The sequence below is a fragment of the Sordaria macrospora genome, chromosome 7 (assembly GCF_033870435.1).
Source record: "Sordaria macrospora chromosome 7, complete sequence".
In the NCBI taxonomy this organism is placed as follows: Eukaryota; Fungi; Ascomycota; class Sordariomycetes; order Sordariales; family Sordariaceae; genus Sordaria; species Sordaria macrospora.
The window spans coordinates 450902-468922 of record NC_089377.1 but is presented as its reverse complement, the minus strand read 5'-3'; the positions used below and the strand labels follow the sequence as shown (position 1 = coordinate 468922).

Below are 18021 nucleotides of genomic sequence, written 5' to 3'. Positions count from 1 at the left end.
CCTCCCCAAATTCTCACAACCGCTGGCATCTAGACCTCTTGCACCTGCTTTAGCTTCCCGTGTTGTCATTTTTCGTAACCTAATACTAAGCTGTTCTCGGGTACGTGTCGCGGGGTGATTGAGGGTGACTGGAGCCACAGTCTTGCCTGAGAGGCGAGTGCGTTTCTGCTAGAAACGGTTCGTTACAAAGAGGAAATTCACAAGAACTATATGATGGTTTATTTTCGAATCCGTTTTCTTGTTTACCATATGTCCGTGTCATCAGTATTGGTTTCAAGCTGTTTGTCTGCCTTGCAGTATCAGTAAAAGGATAAACTCTTACGCGCAACATCCGTCTAACGGGGGCGTCGGGTCGATAAACCTGATGCTTATTCCCCCGGCGACGCCTAGACATTGGTATTACTGTACATTCCCCATCTCACGATCCGTGATAACACCGCTGAAAGAATAATAAAGTACAATAGAACGCGGTGTTCGTAATGTTGGCTCCTCTACCTAAACCGGTGGCTTTTCTCTCTTTTTCTTTTTTTTTTTTTGTTGTTGTTATTTTTAACGTCTACTTCCGCCTCCCGTAGGGCATGAGACGTGCCGCACCGGTGAGTCTAGCATACAAAATTAAGAGCAATGCCCTAACTTGTCCACCAAAACCATTAATCCGAGGGCAAACCAAGGCCTATTGCCAGTGTAAATCATATGTTGCCCATAGCGTAAACGCGGCCCAACACTTATAATCGAATCGCCCAGTGAGCGAGCCGCCAGTATATGACGGAACCTGTAGCACAAAGGTAATTGGCTTTTCTCTCTTACATAGTACATACTGGCTTGCATACACAACGCCTCCGGATAGCGGTAGCGGTTGTGGTTGCCGTTTCGGTCGCGGTCGCTGTCCCTCCGCCGTCTTTGTAGATAGATGATGCAACCATTCAATGCAAAAGCCAAAATCACACAGAACCGACCGGGGTGACATTCCCGCTCAGGTAGAGATATCCAACCACTTTGAGGTTCGTCAAACCCATCAAAACCACCTCTTGGCAACATTTGCTGACATTCGGTTAAAAAACCTTGTCAACGTTGGCTTATATACCTGTATGTATACAACATCTCCTTCCCTGCCCCTGTGGGTCTTCTTTCCGGAGATGAGCAAGCGAGAGAGACGTGGGGGAACGTAACGTGATGAATGTGCCCACGGTAACAGCTATGCCGTGGTTCCTTTTCGGTCATTGCCGGATCATCAAGTTACACTTATGTACCAATGCCAGTGTCTTGACTTGGACTTCACGCGGCCGGGGTCCGCTCCGGTCCGCTCCAGTGCGATTACCGGGCATCGACGTCCATCGGGGATCGCCAGGCCTTATCGGTGGAGGTCGGAGGTGGAGCAGGGCTCCACGGCTTTGGGGGCCGTGAGCGCCGGTTGACTCCGGTAGAGGCCGTTGAGTAGGTAGCCGCGGAAATGGGTGGTCTTCTCTAGAGGTATGTATTCGATACGTAATTAGGTGCTTTACTGAAAGAGCCATGTAAAAGAGATGTTACAGCGGAAGGTAAACCAGGACGGACGTACACATCAGTACCCGCCCTTGTAGTTTGAAACGATATTCACATCCTGTGCGAGCGAAGGGAGCAGAAATCGTATACCCTAACCCTGGCGTGCACTCGAAGATGGATGATTTTCCAACCCGTCATTCCACTTTAGCCCTTTCGATTTCATGATCTAGGTATCTTTTCGAGCCAATAATAATGACAAATTTGGATGTAGTCGAATCATGAAAGAACATGCTTTCAAGCCGTTCCAGCCTTGTATGGTAACACAAATTCAGAGTGTGCGACTCAGGAATATGACCTGAGGAGCATCATGCTGTACCTACCATTCGGCACTTCTGTGAGTTGCCATGTTCAAGATGGAATCATGAGAAAAGCGAAGAAAGAGTCTCAAGAAAAATGTCCAGAGTGCCTGTTGTTAGTTCTTGCTGCAGCAACAACTGCCTTAGCGACCATGAATCCATCATCAAATTTTCGTTCTTTCTGAACAAGGTCTCTCTGGTTCCTTCTTCTCCACTGCATTCCTTCATCTTCCTCTCAAGTCCATCTTCGGTTTTGCTCCAGTCACCTCTGCTTCCTCCTTGGACCTCTCCATTGTCAACCACTTCTCCCTTACTGCTCCTTCATCTCCTTTGGCGCTCTTCCATTCCCCTTCAGTCCGCTATTGCTAGGTGAGTCTTAGCCGCTTCCTTGCGCCACTAGTTGCGAACAACGAACGCCTCACTGCCGTTCACAACGTTCACCTCTCGGAAAACACATCAGGTAAGCTCCATCACTCGTAAGGTAATGACACTGCGGAGAATCATGGCCAACTGCTATGCTTGCGGTATGTAATCAACCATATCTTTGTCAGGTGGTGATAGCTCTCCAACTACTCGATACCTCTACAGTTGTTCTCTCCTATGGCGAGGAAGCACCCGAATCGTCAAGACCAGACCTCGCTGACTTGCTCTACATCACATTCAGGTTCTACGATACTCAACACGAAACTTCCAACTCATGACAGGCTGAATCGCAGGACCTCTAAAGCTTAAGAGCCCACATGATCCAGAACCGAAGCACGGAGCGACAAACCCAACGTGGCGACAATACCGCTGCCCTCGACAAGGATAGAAAGGTCAAGAACGACAGATGATATTTACAACTCTGTCATCAGCCAACAACGCACATCGAGACCAGCCAGAATTGATGCGAGACAACTCCCCAGCTGCTTCGATAGCAGATGGAGCCTTGCACTGTTCCTGACATGCTAGAGCACGTACTGATGCACCGCCGTTTCTTGATTTGGCGTCCATACCGATCAGCGATGTTCAACCGATGCCTTTAACCTAGGCCCCAAGGTCGCCAGCTCCTTGGTTTATGCCTCCTTTTCTGTTTCTGTTAGCAAATCAGAGTCTGTATCTCTATCACCTACCGTAAGCCCGAGTGCTGAGCCGATGAACCACGGTTGCTGTGTCTCGCTTAAGATCTCAAGGGTGGAAGAAAGAGCTAGATCTGAGATCCCATTTTCCCGATAACCTAATCATGGAGGGTTCGTATGGGAACCAAGACGTCAGAGCCTCACAATTTGGGCCCAGCCCGATTCACTTGTCTCAGACAACTTTGGCGGCTCTTTTTTCGGCTTGGTGCTTGGCCACCTTGGCCTTTGAACGTCCTTGGTCATGTCCTTGTCTTTTGGATCTGATGTATTGTGGTCCTTGGATATGGTCCTTGGATGTTAACAAAACTGCGGGGTAAGCACCGCGCGAAGATCATCACATCCCCAATCACCCAGTCACCCGAGACAAAACCACTTTTCGTCCAAGGCCAGGATCATGGGAGGAAGAGGAGGCTTAAATTCGTTCGCTTGGCGAATTTCGTGTTGAAGGACTCGGCTACTGGTTATTGTTACCATATAGCATTGTACGGAAGAGAGCCTAAGATGGTTGGAGTCAGGACGACGACCGTGATGGAGGGGTCGCGGCAGCCGAGCGATCTCACGGGGCTCGTGCGATGTCGTCAATTGTCTTGGGCGAAATGGCGGATCGAGATGTCGCCCAAAAGAGGGCCTGTCCGTTGGTTTTGACTCCGATACGGCATGATTTTCGGCGCAGGAGGATGGAAGCCTTTGCATTGGTTCAGTGTTTGATGGATGGGCTGTCGTCGTTGTCAGGCGGGACGGGATGTTGGAGAGATACCTGGAGGTTGCAGTGGGTAGCGTTGAAGATGCTACAGGAAATCGATTGATTGACACGCTAAAGGTACGTTGTGCAACCAATTACTTGTGGAGGTTGTCGCGCATCATATTCACTGAACGACCGGGAGCATGAGGCGTGCAGGCAATGATCGCAATCATCGGTGGTATGGGATTGCATGCTGACAATCTTTCCAGATTCTCGCATCTTTCCCGGCCCGTCAGAATCGAATTTCCCATTGTTCCATCGGTCGGTTTACAGGTTCTGACTCCGCACCGAGATGTTGTGAATAAGACAAGATGACATCAATCTCGATCCCTAAATTTAATCAGGGGGCCCAATTCCGCACATCATCGCGGATCCGCACCGCTGACCTGGGGAATGATGCACATGGGTACCTGCGGAGCCTCCCAAACATCTCTCTTTCTCCTATTATTCTGTATTCTTTCGATTTTATCAGCTTTTATCTTCTTTTTATTACATCCAAACCATCTGCAACCCCCTCGCTATCAACGTTCCCAAACAGCGTTTTGTGTCCCCACAGCTAACAACCATTCTTACCATGGCGCTGGACATGTCCCCACCTCAGATGGCCCGTGACGTACTGTGCCTAGACTAAACCACCAAACGAAAACGGACGAGACCCTTGACGAGAGGACCGCCAACATCCTCCTCATGTTCCATGTTCGTCCGAGCGACACCCCGAAATGAGCACGGCCTCTTCTCGATCCGGATGTTGTCCAAATTAGATGTCGTGGTCATCTGGATAGAATCCTTCCAGAACGTCTGTGGAAGCTGAGCTTTCTTCAATGCCCAGCGGTCATAGTGAGACAACGTCAGGAACATGCCCTCGGACAGGCCGCCGTTGACATATCGCTACGACCGGTGCTAGCTAGCTCCAGGGCAGTAACTTGGGATATTCGGCCCGTAGTTTAACTCTAGCATGTTCTACTTGGTATGATGGGTAAGTTAAATTAAGTGGGCAGGTATAAAACCATAGGCGTCCGTGCGAAAAGATACCTGACAGGGGGTTTTTACTTTTGCTCCAAACCACAGTAGCATTGCGCATGTTATCCAACACATTATGCGGTATAAACGTTGGCGTTACAGCAGTTATGAGACCTCTCAATGGACAATGGCCCGAGCAGACTTGCAGACAGTCGCCGTTGTCTTCCCCAGATTTTTAACCATGTCCGTCATCCGCACTGACCTCCACTGGTGAAAGTCTGGAGTGTGTTACGACGGTTCATCGTACGTCTTCTTCGCCGGAAACAAGACTATAACGGGACGAGTTAAAATACACGGACAAAGTGTTCACGGGGCTTAGGTGAACATGGTGAGGACAGATCATCAATGCGTATCCCCCCAAAGCTAACAGAAACTTGGCACATATAGCACATCAAATGTTCAATGTTACACAACCCGTCGTCCCCTGACAAGTTGACAGCATGGCAGTGCGGGCCGGAGCCGCGTTTCCTTTTCCAATGTTTCCATACCAAATGTCTTCATTTTCTGGATCTGGGGTTGTTTCTTCCTTGGCACAAACCGCTTCTGGACCTGCTGGGTCTGTGGGTGATGGATCTGTGTGTCTCACCGAAGCCACAGCGCATCGACACCGGGGAAGCCACGGAAACGGCAATAATTCACCTCTACCAATGCATGGGAATAGCTTCACCTTGTTTTTCGCCGGTCAATGTTACCCTCTGACAATCCAAAGGCTCCATAATTGACGGCAACCCATATCAATCATCTTGCAAGCCCGGTGAAGTGAGGCTATTCTCAAGTAAGTCTCGATATTTCACTTCGACGTCAGATTCCCAGAGGCTGCCAATCATATCTCCTCAAAGTGACGATCTCTTTCCTTTTGGTCGGAATTTTGATGGGCACCTGTGAACCTGAGCACCGGCATGCACGTGCCTGACGAAAGCTGGGAGATCACTGTCGTCTTGCTTCAAGTTGCCCAGCATAGTATGCATATCATATATGTATCATGTATCTTCTGGGAACGGTGACAAGTAAGTAGTCTAATTTCTGGGTTTCTTAGCGGGGTAGTCGGTGGTGTTGATCGAAGTAATCCGTTAGTTTTTCTTCAGAACCGCTGACATTTTCTTTGCTAGGTAACAGCGGAATTGGAAGGCCAGGAAGGTATCCGTAACAGTGTCCGGTAAGAAACCATCCCATGCTATAGCTACCTAGCTTTCCTCCGTTTCACCACTCCGCCTTCCCTTTGCAATCTTCTATATTCCAAAAGGAATGATAGCAATATCACCACGGTCCAGTCCCGACTCACATGACGACCTCCGTGTCCGTCCGTGGCCGTTCGGCCCCCGGAGGGTGCAACCGGGGTCGGGTGTCAAACATTCATTCCACGCAACAAACCCCCACATTTCACAGTATCCCAGCCGAACGTCAGCGGGCGTCAGCGCCCCAAACAGCCCCGGAAGCCAGGGGTTTCAGTTCCCCGGCTCTTCCCCCGGGAACCGAATCTTGGCTTTGATGACCTGTCAGGGCCTGTCAGGGCGTCCTAGCCTGGTTTTGGTGGTCAACTGACTTTTTGGCAAGGGGGTTGTGAAATTGGGGAGACAAACATTGTGATTTCCCATACTGTATTTCTTCGATGGGGATTTCAAGCAAACGGTTGAGATTTCGAGGTGAATGAACGTTCAAGGTATCTTTCGACGAATTGCTGTAAATTTGATAGAGGTTGAATAGCTGAGGGCGAATGCAGAATTGTGCGCTGACAACAGCGTCAAAACCTGTGTTTAAACACCACGACACGGCGATATCGACATTAACGGGGCAATTCAAGACGGGATGGACGAAAATTACCACAATAGGGGCACTCTGGAAAAGCAAAAACATTTCCAATGATAGGAAGGGTTTGCAGCCAGTATCTGTCAAGAGTTCAGCCTAAATGTTGTTTCTCTTTCTTTTTTCTTTTTTACACATCATGCCTGGTGGGCTTTTCGTCCTCTCCTCCAATCACAAAATTCACATGCCATTTCCGCATTTTCTGTCTTATTTCCTTCTCGCATTTTTCCTGAATTCCCTTCCCTGTTTATGCGATTTCCCATGGATTTCCGCTTCCCTATTTTCCACATCCCATGACCATCCTCAACCCACCCATTTCTGCCCCCTACCATACCACCACACCACTTACACAAGATTTCAGCACCATACAGCTCCGTTTTCAATGTGCTTTCCCCCTGGTTCGCAGCGGTTTTCGTTTGACCTTCCCTTTTTCTATTCATCAAATGGTCAATTTTGATTCCCTTGACCCCCACTTACGACTATTAACCCCTCCACTACCCGTCAGCCATCCGTGAATCACCCGCGGATAAGCCCACGGGTCACCCGTAAGCCGCGGCTCGCTACTGTGAGGCTCATCCTTCATCACCCGTTCATCACACAACACCCGTCCCATCACCTCCATCACCACATCTCATCACCCCCACACTATACCCGAAACAAGCCTATAACGCGACTCTTCAAGCCCTTATCTGAGACACTGTGAGATCATTTGTCTCGTCCCTCGGTCCCTCGGTAGAGACCTCTAGAGACCCTTCAGTTGGGACACGCAGTGTCTGACCGAGGCTTACTGGACGACAACGAACAACGAGAACAACGGTAGGAATAGGATACTGTAGGAGCAAACACTTCAGAAACCTGGGACCAATAGAGAGCTCGTGCATATCATGAGCATCACGAGGACAGTCTGAAAGCGGACTGGAAACGGACTGAAAGTGGCGGGAATACCCTGGACTCTGGGCTGGACAGCAAACATTGATGGCCAAGCCGGGGAAGGATACAGAGCCCGGAACCAGAGCAAGTCAGCAAGAGACCGGTCCAGAGTTGCCCCCGCGTCCACAGATTTCCCATTGTGCTATTGTCGCGCTTATTCTTACAGATGTGCCGTATTGACCTGGTTAATCTGGGCATCTGGGCATCTGGGCTTGCCAGCGCCATCCGAGGCCCGAGCCGGCATCAGATACCCAACTATCGTGAAGCGTGATCTGCACGTGGTTTGGCATACCGCTACTGTTGGTAACTCAGGGGTAAATGCGAAGTCGATGCATGAAGCAATGGCGAAGTAAACAGATCGGTTGGATGTGCCTGAAAGTGCCTGAAAGTGCCTGGCATAGAGGTATGTAAGGGCAACGCGTAAATCGCATCATGTATATAGAAAGCACATAGTGCATGCCTCTCGCTACCAGACTGTCGGGTCCTTTATGGAGACTCTCGGCCTTGTAGGGCCTAGATGGAGGAGATCTAGTTATGCGTAGAAAAAGCGATGTACATGCGGAAGTAAACAAAATTAGCTGGATGCGCCTAAATGGACCTGGCATGCTGCAAGGCCAATGTGGCTCATAGCGTAGTTTCTGCCGTTGCGTATACGTACATCGCATCATGTAGATGTGGAAGCATGCCTCTCGATACCAGATTGTCGGGTCGTTGATGGACTCTCGGCCCTGTAGGACGTAGATGGAGATGGTTCACGGTAGCGAACATCAACATCTATCTGCGAGCGGAGATTGGCTTTAATTTTTCCCAAGGAGAATACGAACGACTTTCATACCTAGGTAAGGACTGGACAGCAAATATTGATACCTACCTTGGCCAAGCCGGAAAACAAAACACAGACAAAATCTCCAACGAGGGTAACAGACCGGTCTAGTCCAAACATAACCGCGTTTATGACTTCACTACGTACTCTGCTGTTGCCGCTCATGTTGACGTTATGATCTTCGTGTAGCGTATCTATTCAACCTAGGTAGGCATTCAACATGGATCATAGAGGTAACCAGGCCTTGCCCACTCCATCCGCCATCCGCATCAGAGGCCCGAGTCGGCGTCAGAAATCGATATCGTGATTTTCACGTCATATTGGCGTACCGCTTACCAGATAATCAGGGGCAAATGCAAAGGAGAAGTAGAGGTGATGCGGAAGTAAACAAATCGGCTCGATGTGTCTGGATGGACCTGGCATGCTGCAAGGCCAATGTGGCTCATAGCCTGGTATCCGCCGTTGCGTACATCGCATCATGTAGAAGCATATACTTACATGCCTCTCGCTACTAGATCGCTGGGTCCTTCATGGAAAACTTGTTCGTAATTTCGTGGCGATGCAAAGGGCGTACGTACAACACGTCATGTACACGTAGAAGCATATCCTGCATGCTTCTCGCTACCAGATCGCTGGGTCCTTCATTGACTCTCAGCCCTACAGGGCCTAGATGGAGAAGGTCTAATGTGGAAGGCATGTCTGGTAGCGAACATGGACACTCCCAGACGGATCACCCATATAAGAAACAGTTTGCGCCATTATTGATATCCCACAAACACAATAAACATGCTACGCGACGCTAGTGATACCTAGTGTATCAATGCAATAATACCGAATACCCTCCTGAATCCACAACATCACCACCATCATCCACGAACCTCCAAACCCAAGTGCCCAATAACAGCCTCCCGTCCTCAACCCTTATTTGTTCGCCTTGTTAGCATCCTTCTTATTCCTATACTTCCTCCGATCCCCCCTCCTCATCAAAACTTTATCTCTCGTCCCCTTTCCACCCTCCCAAAACCCACCCGTCCTTTTACGGACAACGCTCCTCCCGCAAAACGCACAGTTCTCCACCCGATAATTCTGCTCCCGCGAACACCACCCGCAAATCATCCTGTTTGCCCACTCATCCACATGATCTTCAGCCGCCTGGTGACATTTATCGCAGGGGTAGACTTTGTTGCAGCACGAAAACCTGAACCACCGGTAGGACCGCTTGTAATGCGCGCAGGCGCCCTTGTCGGGGAGAGGTTCGCCGGCGTGGAGACCGAGTTTTTGGTCGCGACGACGGGGGCCGGTGGTGGGTGGTAGGGAGGCAGAGGAGGAGGAGTAAGTGAGGAACTTGACGTCGGGGATTTTGAAGGTGAAGCGTGCGTGACATTCGCGACAGACGTTGGTGGTTGTTTCGCCTCGTACGGAAACGAAGCCTGGGGATGGGTAAGGTGTAGAGCAACGGCCGCAGGTGGGAATAAATGAGGAGGGAAGCATGTCGGCTATTGTGCATCCGCTGAGATCGATGAAGCCGGCGCGCGTGGAGTTGGCGTGCACGAGCTCGGCGCGGAAGCGAACGGAGAAGGAGGTGGCGCATTTTTTGCATGAAGAAAGCTTTTCGACGTCCGATTTGAGATTGGTTACGTCGTTGAGGGTTTTGCAGCGGTTGCATTTGATAGAGAGCGAGAGGAGGGTTACTTGCAGGAGCTCGATGCCGTGCAGCTCGATGGAGGGGAAGGAGATGGCGGTGCCGCGCTCAGGGGTGGCGGTTGGGAGCGAGGTGCCCGGTGTTGGGCCTGAACGTGAGGTGGTGTTGCCTTCGCCGTCGACAAACTCGTAATCGTCGTCGGTATCGGTTTCGGTCTCAGATTCAGACTCGGAAGACCCATCGGCGTTGACGAGCGTCCACTCCAATGGTCGGGGAATGACATGTACATGTCCCCGTTCTCCATCTACCACCGAGGCCGAAGCGACATGTTCCGCCTCCTTGGCCTCTTCATCCGCCGCTGCCCTCATCTTCCCTTTCTCCTGCTCAGCAGCAGCAGCCTTCACCTCCTCTGACTTCTGCTGTGCAGCCTGCTTTGCCAAAGCATGCAAATTCGTCGCCAAATAATTCAAGTGGCTCGTCAAACTCATCTGCTTCTGTTCCACCGCCTTCTGGCTAAACAGCTCCTCGACTGCCTCGGCCTCGGTAGCATCGACATCGTTCAACAACACCCTGAGTGGCTGCAGCGGGTACAGCAGCGGAATAACCAGCTGCACCGAGTGCACGCTTTGCAGACCTGATGGTAAACTGCTCCTCCTCTTGGGGTCAAGCGGTAATGTGTAAATCACCCCGTCGCTGGACTTGTGATACAGTGGGAGTCTGCTCATGCGTGCTTCCAGCTGACGCACTTCTTGCGCTCTCCTGGCTTTGGCTTCGGCGATTTGATCGTGCGTGAAGGTTTCGAGGGGGATGTAGGGCCTTTGCTGAACCATCGGCTTGACCGGTTCAGGCTGTTTCGGTGTCTCCTTCCCAATCACATCAACCGCCTCCCCCTCCACATGCCTGGTATCCTTAAAAACCGTAATCTTCACCGTCTCCTTCTTCTCCTCCGCCAGGAACCCTTCCAGTCCTCTGTCAAGCGCATTCATAACTGTCAACAACGTGCCCCCCTTCAACCCTTTGCGTTCCTCAACAAGCCGATCCCATCCCCGCTCAATATTTACCGCAAATCCCCTCGGGATATCCTTATTCCTGACCAGCAACCTCGCCGGCTTCTGGGGATACTCCGGAGGGATCCGGAGGTCGCATTCTAGCTTTTCCAGATCGTAGGGGAAATCGGGGTCTGAGGGTTTTAGGCTGAAGACGAGGGAGGTGTCGCCTGTTGCGGAGTCGACGGTTTCTTTTGGGGAGAAGCGCCGCTTGAGTTGGTCGATTTGATACTCGCGCGGGGAGCGGAGTTGGCGCTCCGGGACGGGCTTGCTGGCGATGCGGGATGGGGAGGGGGCACTGACGGCTTGTTTGTCGCGGCGGGGTGGGGAGGCATCTTCGTTGCCGGACCCAGAGGGTTTGGGGCGGATGGGAATCATGGTTGCTTCTGAACTGGAACCTGAAGCCGGATGTATGGGTATGATGATGGTGAAAGGATGGTGGTGATGAATGAGAAGATGTGATGCCCGGCCAGTCCGCGCCTGAAATGATGATTATGAAAGGAGAGAAAGATTGTATGGCTGAGAGAGGAAAACTTGTATGAGTTGATTGTTGTGTTCTTGTATTTAAGAAGGCGCCATGTAAAATCAATGGCGGCCGCTGTTGGAAAGAGCTATGGGTGATTATGAATCATAATCAATCATGGACCACAATTCAATGAAGCTGACTGGAGATACAATCGCCGGTGGAGACGCTCGGACCACTAGTGGCGAGAACTTCCACATTCCACGGCGTTCGCAGACCTTGAGTGCACAGGCCACTTCCGCGGTGAACCCCTTTTGTCTTCCCCTGCCAAGGTGAGGCCGGCATGTTCATCTTTGTTTACCTCAAACGGCGGAACACTCCATACCAAACCCTCAGCATTTGAACCTCTTCGATTTGCTCAATTATGCCATTCTAAAAGCTGTGAACACGATACATCGTTGTAAATCCCTTGTTGTCCACGTAGCCGTCCGCGCCAGATCTCCATTTATCCGCTTTCCCACGCAAGTCTTGCTTAGGCAGGCCCGATTCTTTTTCCATGGATTCTTTCCATAAACCTCTTCTGCTGCCGAAGTTTACACGAGCTATGCCGGTAGATATGATTTACTCGAAACTCGAAACTCACAACTCCTCGGTCCCGACATCTTGCTCTGCGTCGCCAAGACAATAGCATTGGTGTAGCAAAATGCCCGAATGTACGATAATGCATCGGGTTGACGGTTTATTGAGCGCAAGAATTCTGCAAGAATGTTAGTAGCAAAGGATCAAGGTTATAAGAGAAGGTTAGATTGCTGATATTGCGGCATCGACAATTATCGCCGATAAGATACACCGGAGTATATTTACCCCTACGTCTTTAATACGTGTTTGACCAACAGAAAGCACCTCGCACCTTCCAAGGGTCGAATGAGCTGTCTTCTCACATCCGATCATACGAATCGTGATGCACTTACTGTCACTGTCCTTTTGGCTGGGTGAAAAGGGCGTTGCCGCGATATCATCGACAAGTCCCTATACATCTTTCCATGATTGGCGGTGTCGGTCAATGGATGACAGACCATCTGAACATGACAGTCTGCAACATCATGGTCACAACTTCATGAATGACCTTCAGTCGAGTCTAGTGCGCGACCCATTATAACGACACATCAACCAAGACAGGACTGATATGCAAGGCTCATGAGCAAGAGCATCGTGATGCGGGCACGATATCCCCTCGAGCATATCGGTCAAGTTTCACCAAGCACAACCCGCACCGGGGGGAAAAGCTTGTTACCCTGGAATCACGTAGACTCGTATCTCATCATTATCACAATGTGGGAAGGGCGCTTTGGAGGATCGCACGGCATGCGCCACGCAGAAGCCTTGGACCTGGCGCTCAAATCGGATCTCCATGGCGTTTCCGTGGAGGTTAGAGACGTGTAAGTGACCGCATCTGCGTGGCGTTGCCAACCTGCAGCGCGGATGCTGGTGAGATGACGGCGCAGTACCCTTTGTGCCAATCGAACGCCACGAGGCTGCTGGTCACAGTGGACGACCATGTCGCAACCCGAATGCCTGGACTGCGGGCATGTTGGATGGGGAAAGTGGGAAGGAGAAAGAAGAGCCGGTCGGATGGGCCGTTCTTTGCGGCCGGGTTCGGACCTTGATTGGGGCCCAACCACGGGGAGGGGCGCATGTCGTCTGTCGGATGACTCGCCAGTTGTCCAGTTATCCGCTGTCGTCACCTTTGACGTTTCGGTAAGTGTCTTCGTCGGTATTGTAAGAAGCCAAGGCAAAAACCGTCGGACGGGAACGCCTGTAGGCTGCCATAGCCCTGCCTCGGACGTCGCCCGATCAAAGTCACGATGCGTTGAACCCGGCGCTTATTGAGCGTGGGTGAGCCACCAGTGCCGAGGTATGATTGACGGAGGGTCGTTCGACCTAAAGTGGTTATTGGATTCGTTCAATCGCATCGGCAGAGAAAACCACTGCGCCGTTCGGGAGGCCGTCGGTTCGGAGAGAGCAGCTCGTAGCCCAAAGTATAGGAGGTATCGGCCAGCCACCACCGTAGTGGGCTGTGTGGAAGCACCTGCTGGATCTGGGGTTAAAGTCCGGGTCGCAAGATTCTGTGGATGATGGCAGTATGCGGGAGGGGACGCGAGAAACTCACCGGTGATAGAAATTGATGAGTTGGCAATCATGGCCCCGGTGTTTTCATGGCCAGATGACCACCATTTCAAGCGTTTGATCTGTGGCGTGCCAGGCTGGAGAGCAGTAGGGGTTGTAGCGATGACGGGTAGTTGTACTGTGGTGGTGGTATTCAGCCCCTCTTCTACACACCATCTTGTCCGTCTGGAAGCTGACGATGGTGGGATGGTCGCGCTAGATAAGGTGCCCTGGCTCTGGCTAGCAAAGGAGGGACGGGACGGTGGGATAAACGGGACGGCGAAGCGAGGCCATGTGATTGCGAGATTATCCAGTATTGGATGGTATTTGGCGGAAACGTGAGGTGTGGTCGCGTTGTTGCATATTCTGGTTGTGTTTGGCTCGGCAAGTTGAAGGAGGAAGAAAAGAAACAGGTTATAATTTCTCGCGAAATATTGAAATATGGACGTCCATTGGCAAAGAAGGAGGATACCAATGGAGTATTTGTCTTGTCGAGGAGGGTACATCTTCAGATTGTGTTGTCGAGAAATGAGAACCAAGGGAAGGGGGGAGGAGGGAGGAAGACGCACATCCCTCCAACCACACGCAGACCTCTTCCGCGGTTGAAGGCACCCAACCTGTACTTCTTTCATTCTCTGTCAAAATTCCTTTTCAATCCACCGCAAACGATACATCACCAAGTACAACGTCGCTTCATCAGCACCAACTACGTTTCAGACAGCAAATCGTAAATCCACAATCGACAAGTCGAGTTTCATTCGGCATCGACTAATTGCTCACATCATGGTCCAACCTAGAGCTGCACGACTCTGCATTGCATTGCAGATGATTTCCCTCTGACTTGCAGTGCATCAGGAACTCACAAGCTGAAGTGATGCTACACAAGGTGGTCGCCTCGTGAGATCGAGAGGCTTATGGTAAATTCCTGACCGTTTTTCATGCTCTGGTGGGACCGTTATAGGTACATGCGAGGTACGATTTGTGTCGAAGAAATGGTCTGTAATCAAATTTCACTAAATAATATTCCACGAAGTTTTCTTCATTTTATTTGATAGTCTCGTACCAGCCCCCAGCCCAACTCTTCTTCCCCTGACCATAAATCTCGTGGTCATCCCCCATTTTACCAGCCGTCCGTCTCCAACACCCTCCTCCCTCAGTCAAAGCTCCACCCGACGGCGGAGGAGATTAAAACAACCTAAATGCCCATCCACACCACTTTCTCATTCTTTGGGTCGGAAGACAGTTGCTTTCATTCCAGAAGACCAAGGCGGGCCTTCTAAACAGGTCTCATACGGACCCTATTTGTCTCACTCATCTTCAACATCCAGCCTCTCCCCGGCGTCCACACCATCCGGCCTTGACTCAGATGCCATCCTTTAGTATTTGGACCCTTGTGTCTTATCTCTCACCCCTTGAAAGGCAACAAGGAACGACAACCACCGAAGGATAGTACACGAGGACTGTGACCTCATCGTACCATATCCTCGGGAACGGAGTCCAGCACGTGAGGAAGAAGTGATGCGATTGGACTTCACTACTGGACCCATGGTCTACCGTTCTAGACTCGGACGACGTCAACCGAGCCATGTGAGAGAGTTCATTAGCAGAAGGGAGTGACTTTGCTATGTCGTTATGACAGATCGCAAGAGGTCAAGCGATCTCTTAGATTCTCACTCAGAGGTTATTCATCCGCCGCTTTACATCATATGTATCTGCGCTGTATTGCCCTCAGGCGGATCGTAATCTCTTCATCTGTCTTGGGGCTCTCTTCACCCCATCTCATATTACCTTCTCATAAATACCAGTTAAGAGATCCCCGAAGCAAAATAGTCACCCCTTTCTTGGGCGAACATGGAGGCCATTGTTCCCAGGAAACTCGCCCTTGGCCTAGGCGGTTCGGTATTGCTGTTCTCCGGGCAGAAGGATCATTGGAAAACAAAGTTAGTCGGAGGAACGGAGCGGAGTCAACCCAAAGAAACGAGGCTGTTCTTGTACGTGTTCTTGAACCACTCCATCGTGTTGATGTTCTTAATGTATCCCTCGGCTCACCTAGTACCAGCAGGACCCCGTCCATCAAAGCAATCATTGGCACGTCCACCTTGATAAAGGAGGGGTTGTCGTCAGGGCCATAGGTCTGTCATCGTCCTCGTGCTGCATCATGCGTCAAGTCTTCTCTTCGATGGTCTCCCCGCACCAGGATGGCGGTCACCCCTAGGCCGTATAATCATAGAAATGTAGGGCTATTAAGGGGAACTTGTACATATGAGCAAAGGAATCCCCGAGGGTTGCGGTAGTCATTTGCGGCGGGATGCCCGAGCCGGGATTGCCGACTGACCCTGAGGGTGACGACGGATTGCTGCCCGCATTGCGGGTTGCTGTCCAGTGGCTCGAAGATGTCCACGCCAGGCAATGCAAATTCCAGTCGAGACCGAGACTGATAGGCGGTAAACGCCCCTTCGGCCCTGGGCTTGGACCCCGATGTCACGACGGCAACGTTGGCCATAGACCATCAACGCGACAAGCCCTTTCTCAAGCCATGTTGTTGTTGCCTTCTTCTGCAAAGAAGAAAGCGACGCGTGGGTCAGTGACTGAAGATTGGATGTGTAGGAATGAAGTGTCTGCCCCTTGTCAGAATCATGGTCATATTCATGGACACCGGGAACCTGACTTCCCGTTTTGGAGGTTGTCTTCAAATGGGTGACACTTTGTCACCAAGACAACTGTGTGGTAAAGACCTCTTGAAATACCAAGACCAGTCGGATGTGTGAGTGAGAAGGCTGGATTGAGGGTGAGATGTTGCTCAGATCAAAAAGGTCGAGGAAGAGGCAAACTTGCTCAGACTCAGAGGCTGAGCTGCAGCGCATAACGTTGCCGATTACACCCCCACGCTCACGGTTGACGTGGAAATTGTCCTGGACTGACAAGAAAACGTTAGCGTCTGGCACAAGCGAAGGGATCATGAGTGGACGTAGAGAGTCGACTCGCCAGGATGTCAAACGCATTTTGGTCCAGTAGAAACACTGGCTCAATGTTGGACGTGGGCAACGAGGCTAGGGTTGACCAGTCCGGAGTGGAGAGGGGTTCCGCTGATGGAACAAGCAAAAAGGCAAAAGCAAGAGAGACAAAGAAAGAAAAGTGGAATAGTATATTAACGAGCCAAAAGATGCAATATATGGGAACTGATGAGATGGTGGGGGAAAAATAATCTTGAGAGTGCTGACTTGTCGAGTGGTGGGTGGAGGTGAGAAAGCCGGTGGAATGGGGGATCTTTTACCCGCTCAGAAGTCTAACCACTGCAGTCTGCGAAGGCCGTGGGACCGCATCCCGTCATGCCCTGTTGTGTGTCTGATAAAACCGCAAGAAAGGGCAACTTTGGGCAAAGGCGTGATGATGGCTGTTGCAGGTCCATTCCCTGGCTGATGGAAGGTGTGCAGCTCACAGAGCGCATTGAGTTCCAACTTGAGCAGGCGACACCTCCAACACAGCCTCAGGAGGCTCCCGCTATCCCGTCACAGCCAACTGAAAGGAGTAGGAGAGAGCCGAACTCCAAGGCAGGGCCGTACTCAGGTTCTTACCTTAGGTACCTACTCGTATCTGTGCTTCTCGTCTGCACCTCCGGGGCCGTCCCTCCTTCTTCTTCCCCAAACACGACCGGCAGATGATCGAAACGAAGGCGGATGCAAGCGAGATATTGATCAGCTTTCTGTCCTCGCGCCTGCCTCCGAGCCTCCTGTGACCCCACCACAAAGCCGCTACCTACTGTGACGAACCGTTACAAGCACAGGAGTATTATCGCTGGGATAGAACAATAAAGTAACAGAGTAGTAGCCGAAAGGTACTGGTAGATTGTGATAGCTATTGCTTGCTCAAGAACCCTAATAACGAAGGCCTCCCGGCCTTCTTATATACTGGTCTTCAGCCTTGTCCCGTGGTCCCGTGAACCCGGGACCCGGGACCGTGTCTGACCCGTAGTCCCGTAGACTCGTGATCCCGGGTCCTATCCAATTGGTCAATCTATTTAAGTCCGCTGATTGGATCGTAACACCTACCAGGCCCGACTACGGAGCTCTCCACAGCACCACGGCTCCTTCATTTTCACGGGCCGTCTCATGGAGATGGAAACATGGCAGAGCCTTCCTCGTCTGGACTTGAGTTTCCCTGGTAAGTGGCGTCCTTCCCGTCCTCCTTTCCTTCTTCCACAAAAACAACAACAACTATGGAAGTAGGCATGTTGCTAGTTCCGGACAATCTCGCAGCCCGCATCGGGATTTGCCTCGGGGTGTCCTCAGAAGAACTCCTTCTTTCCAGAGAGCAGGGCCGGGACAACGATGACACGGTAAGTAGCGGATATGGCAGAATACCAGACGAACAATGGGCACATTAGGTACACTTGCCAACCTACGCAAAGAACAAGAGCCTGAGAAGAGGAA

General features: G+C 51.1%; 1 protein-coding gene across 1 annotated transcript; it reads right to left on the bottom strand.

Annotated features, from left to right (window-relative positions):
• Positions 1 to 9195: 9195 nt before the first annotated feature.
• Positions 9196 to 11606, bottom strand: SMAC4_03844 (uncharacterized protein; the record flags this gene model as incomplete). The annotated part of the gene is made up of 1 exon (XM_003347698.2): positions 9196 to 11606. Exon 1 carries the CDS (start codon positions 11338 to 11340, stop codon positions 9196 to 9198), a length of 2145 nt encoding a protein of 714 aa, XP_003347746.1. The 5' UTR covers positions 11341 to 11606.
• Positions 11607 to 18021: the final 6415 nt, after the last annotated feature.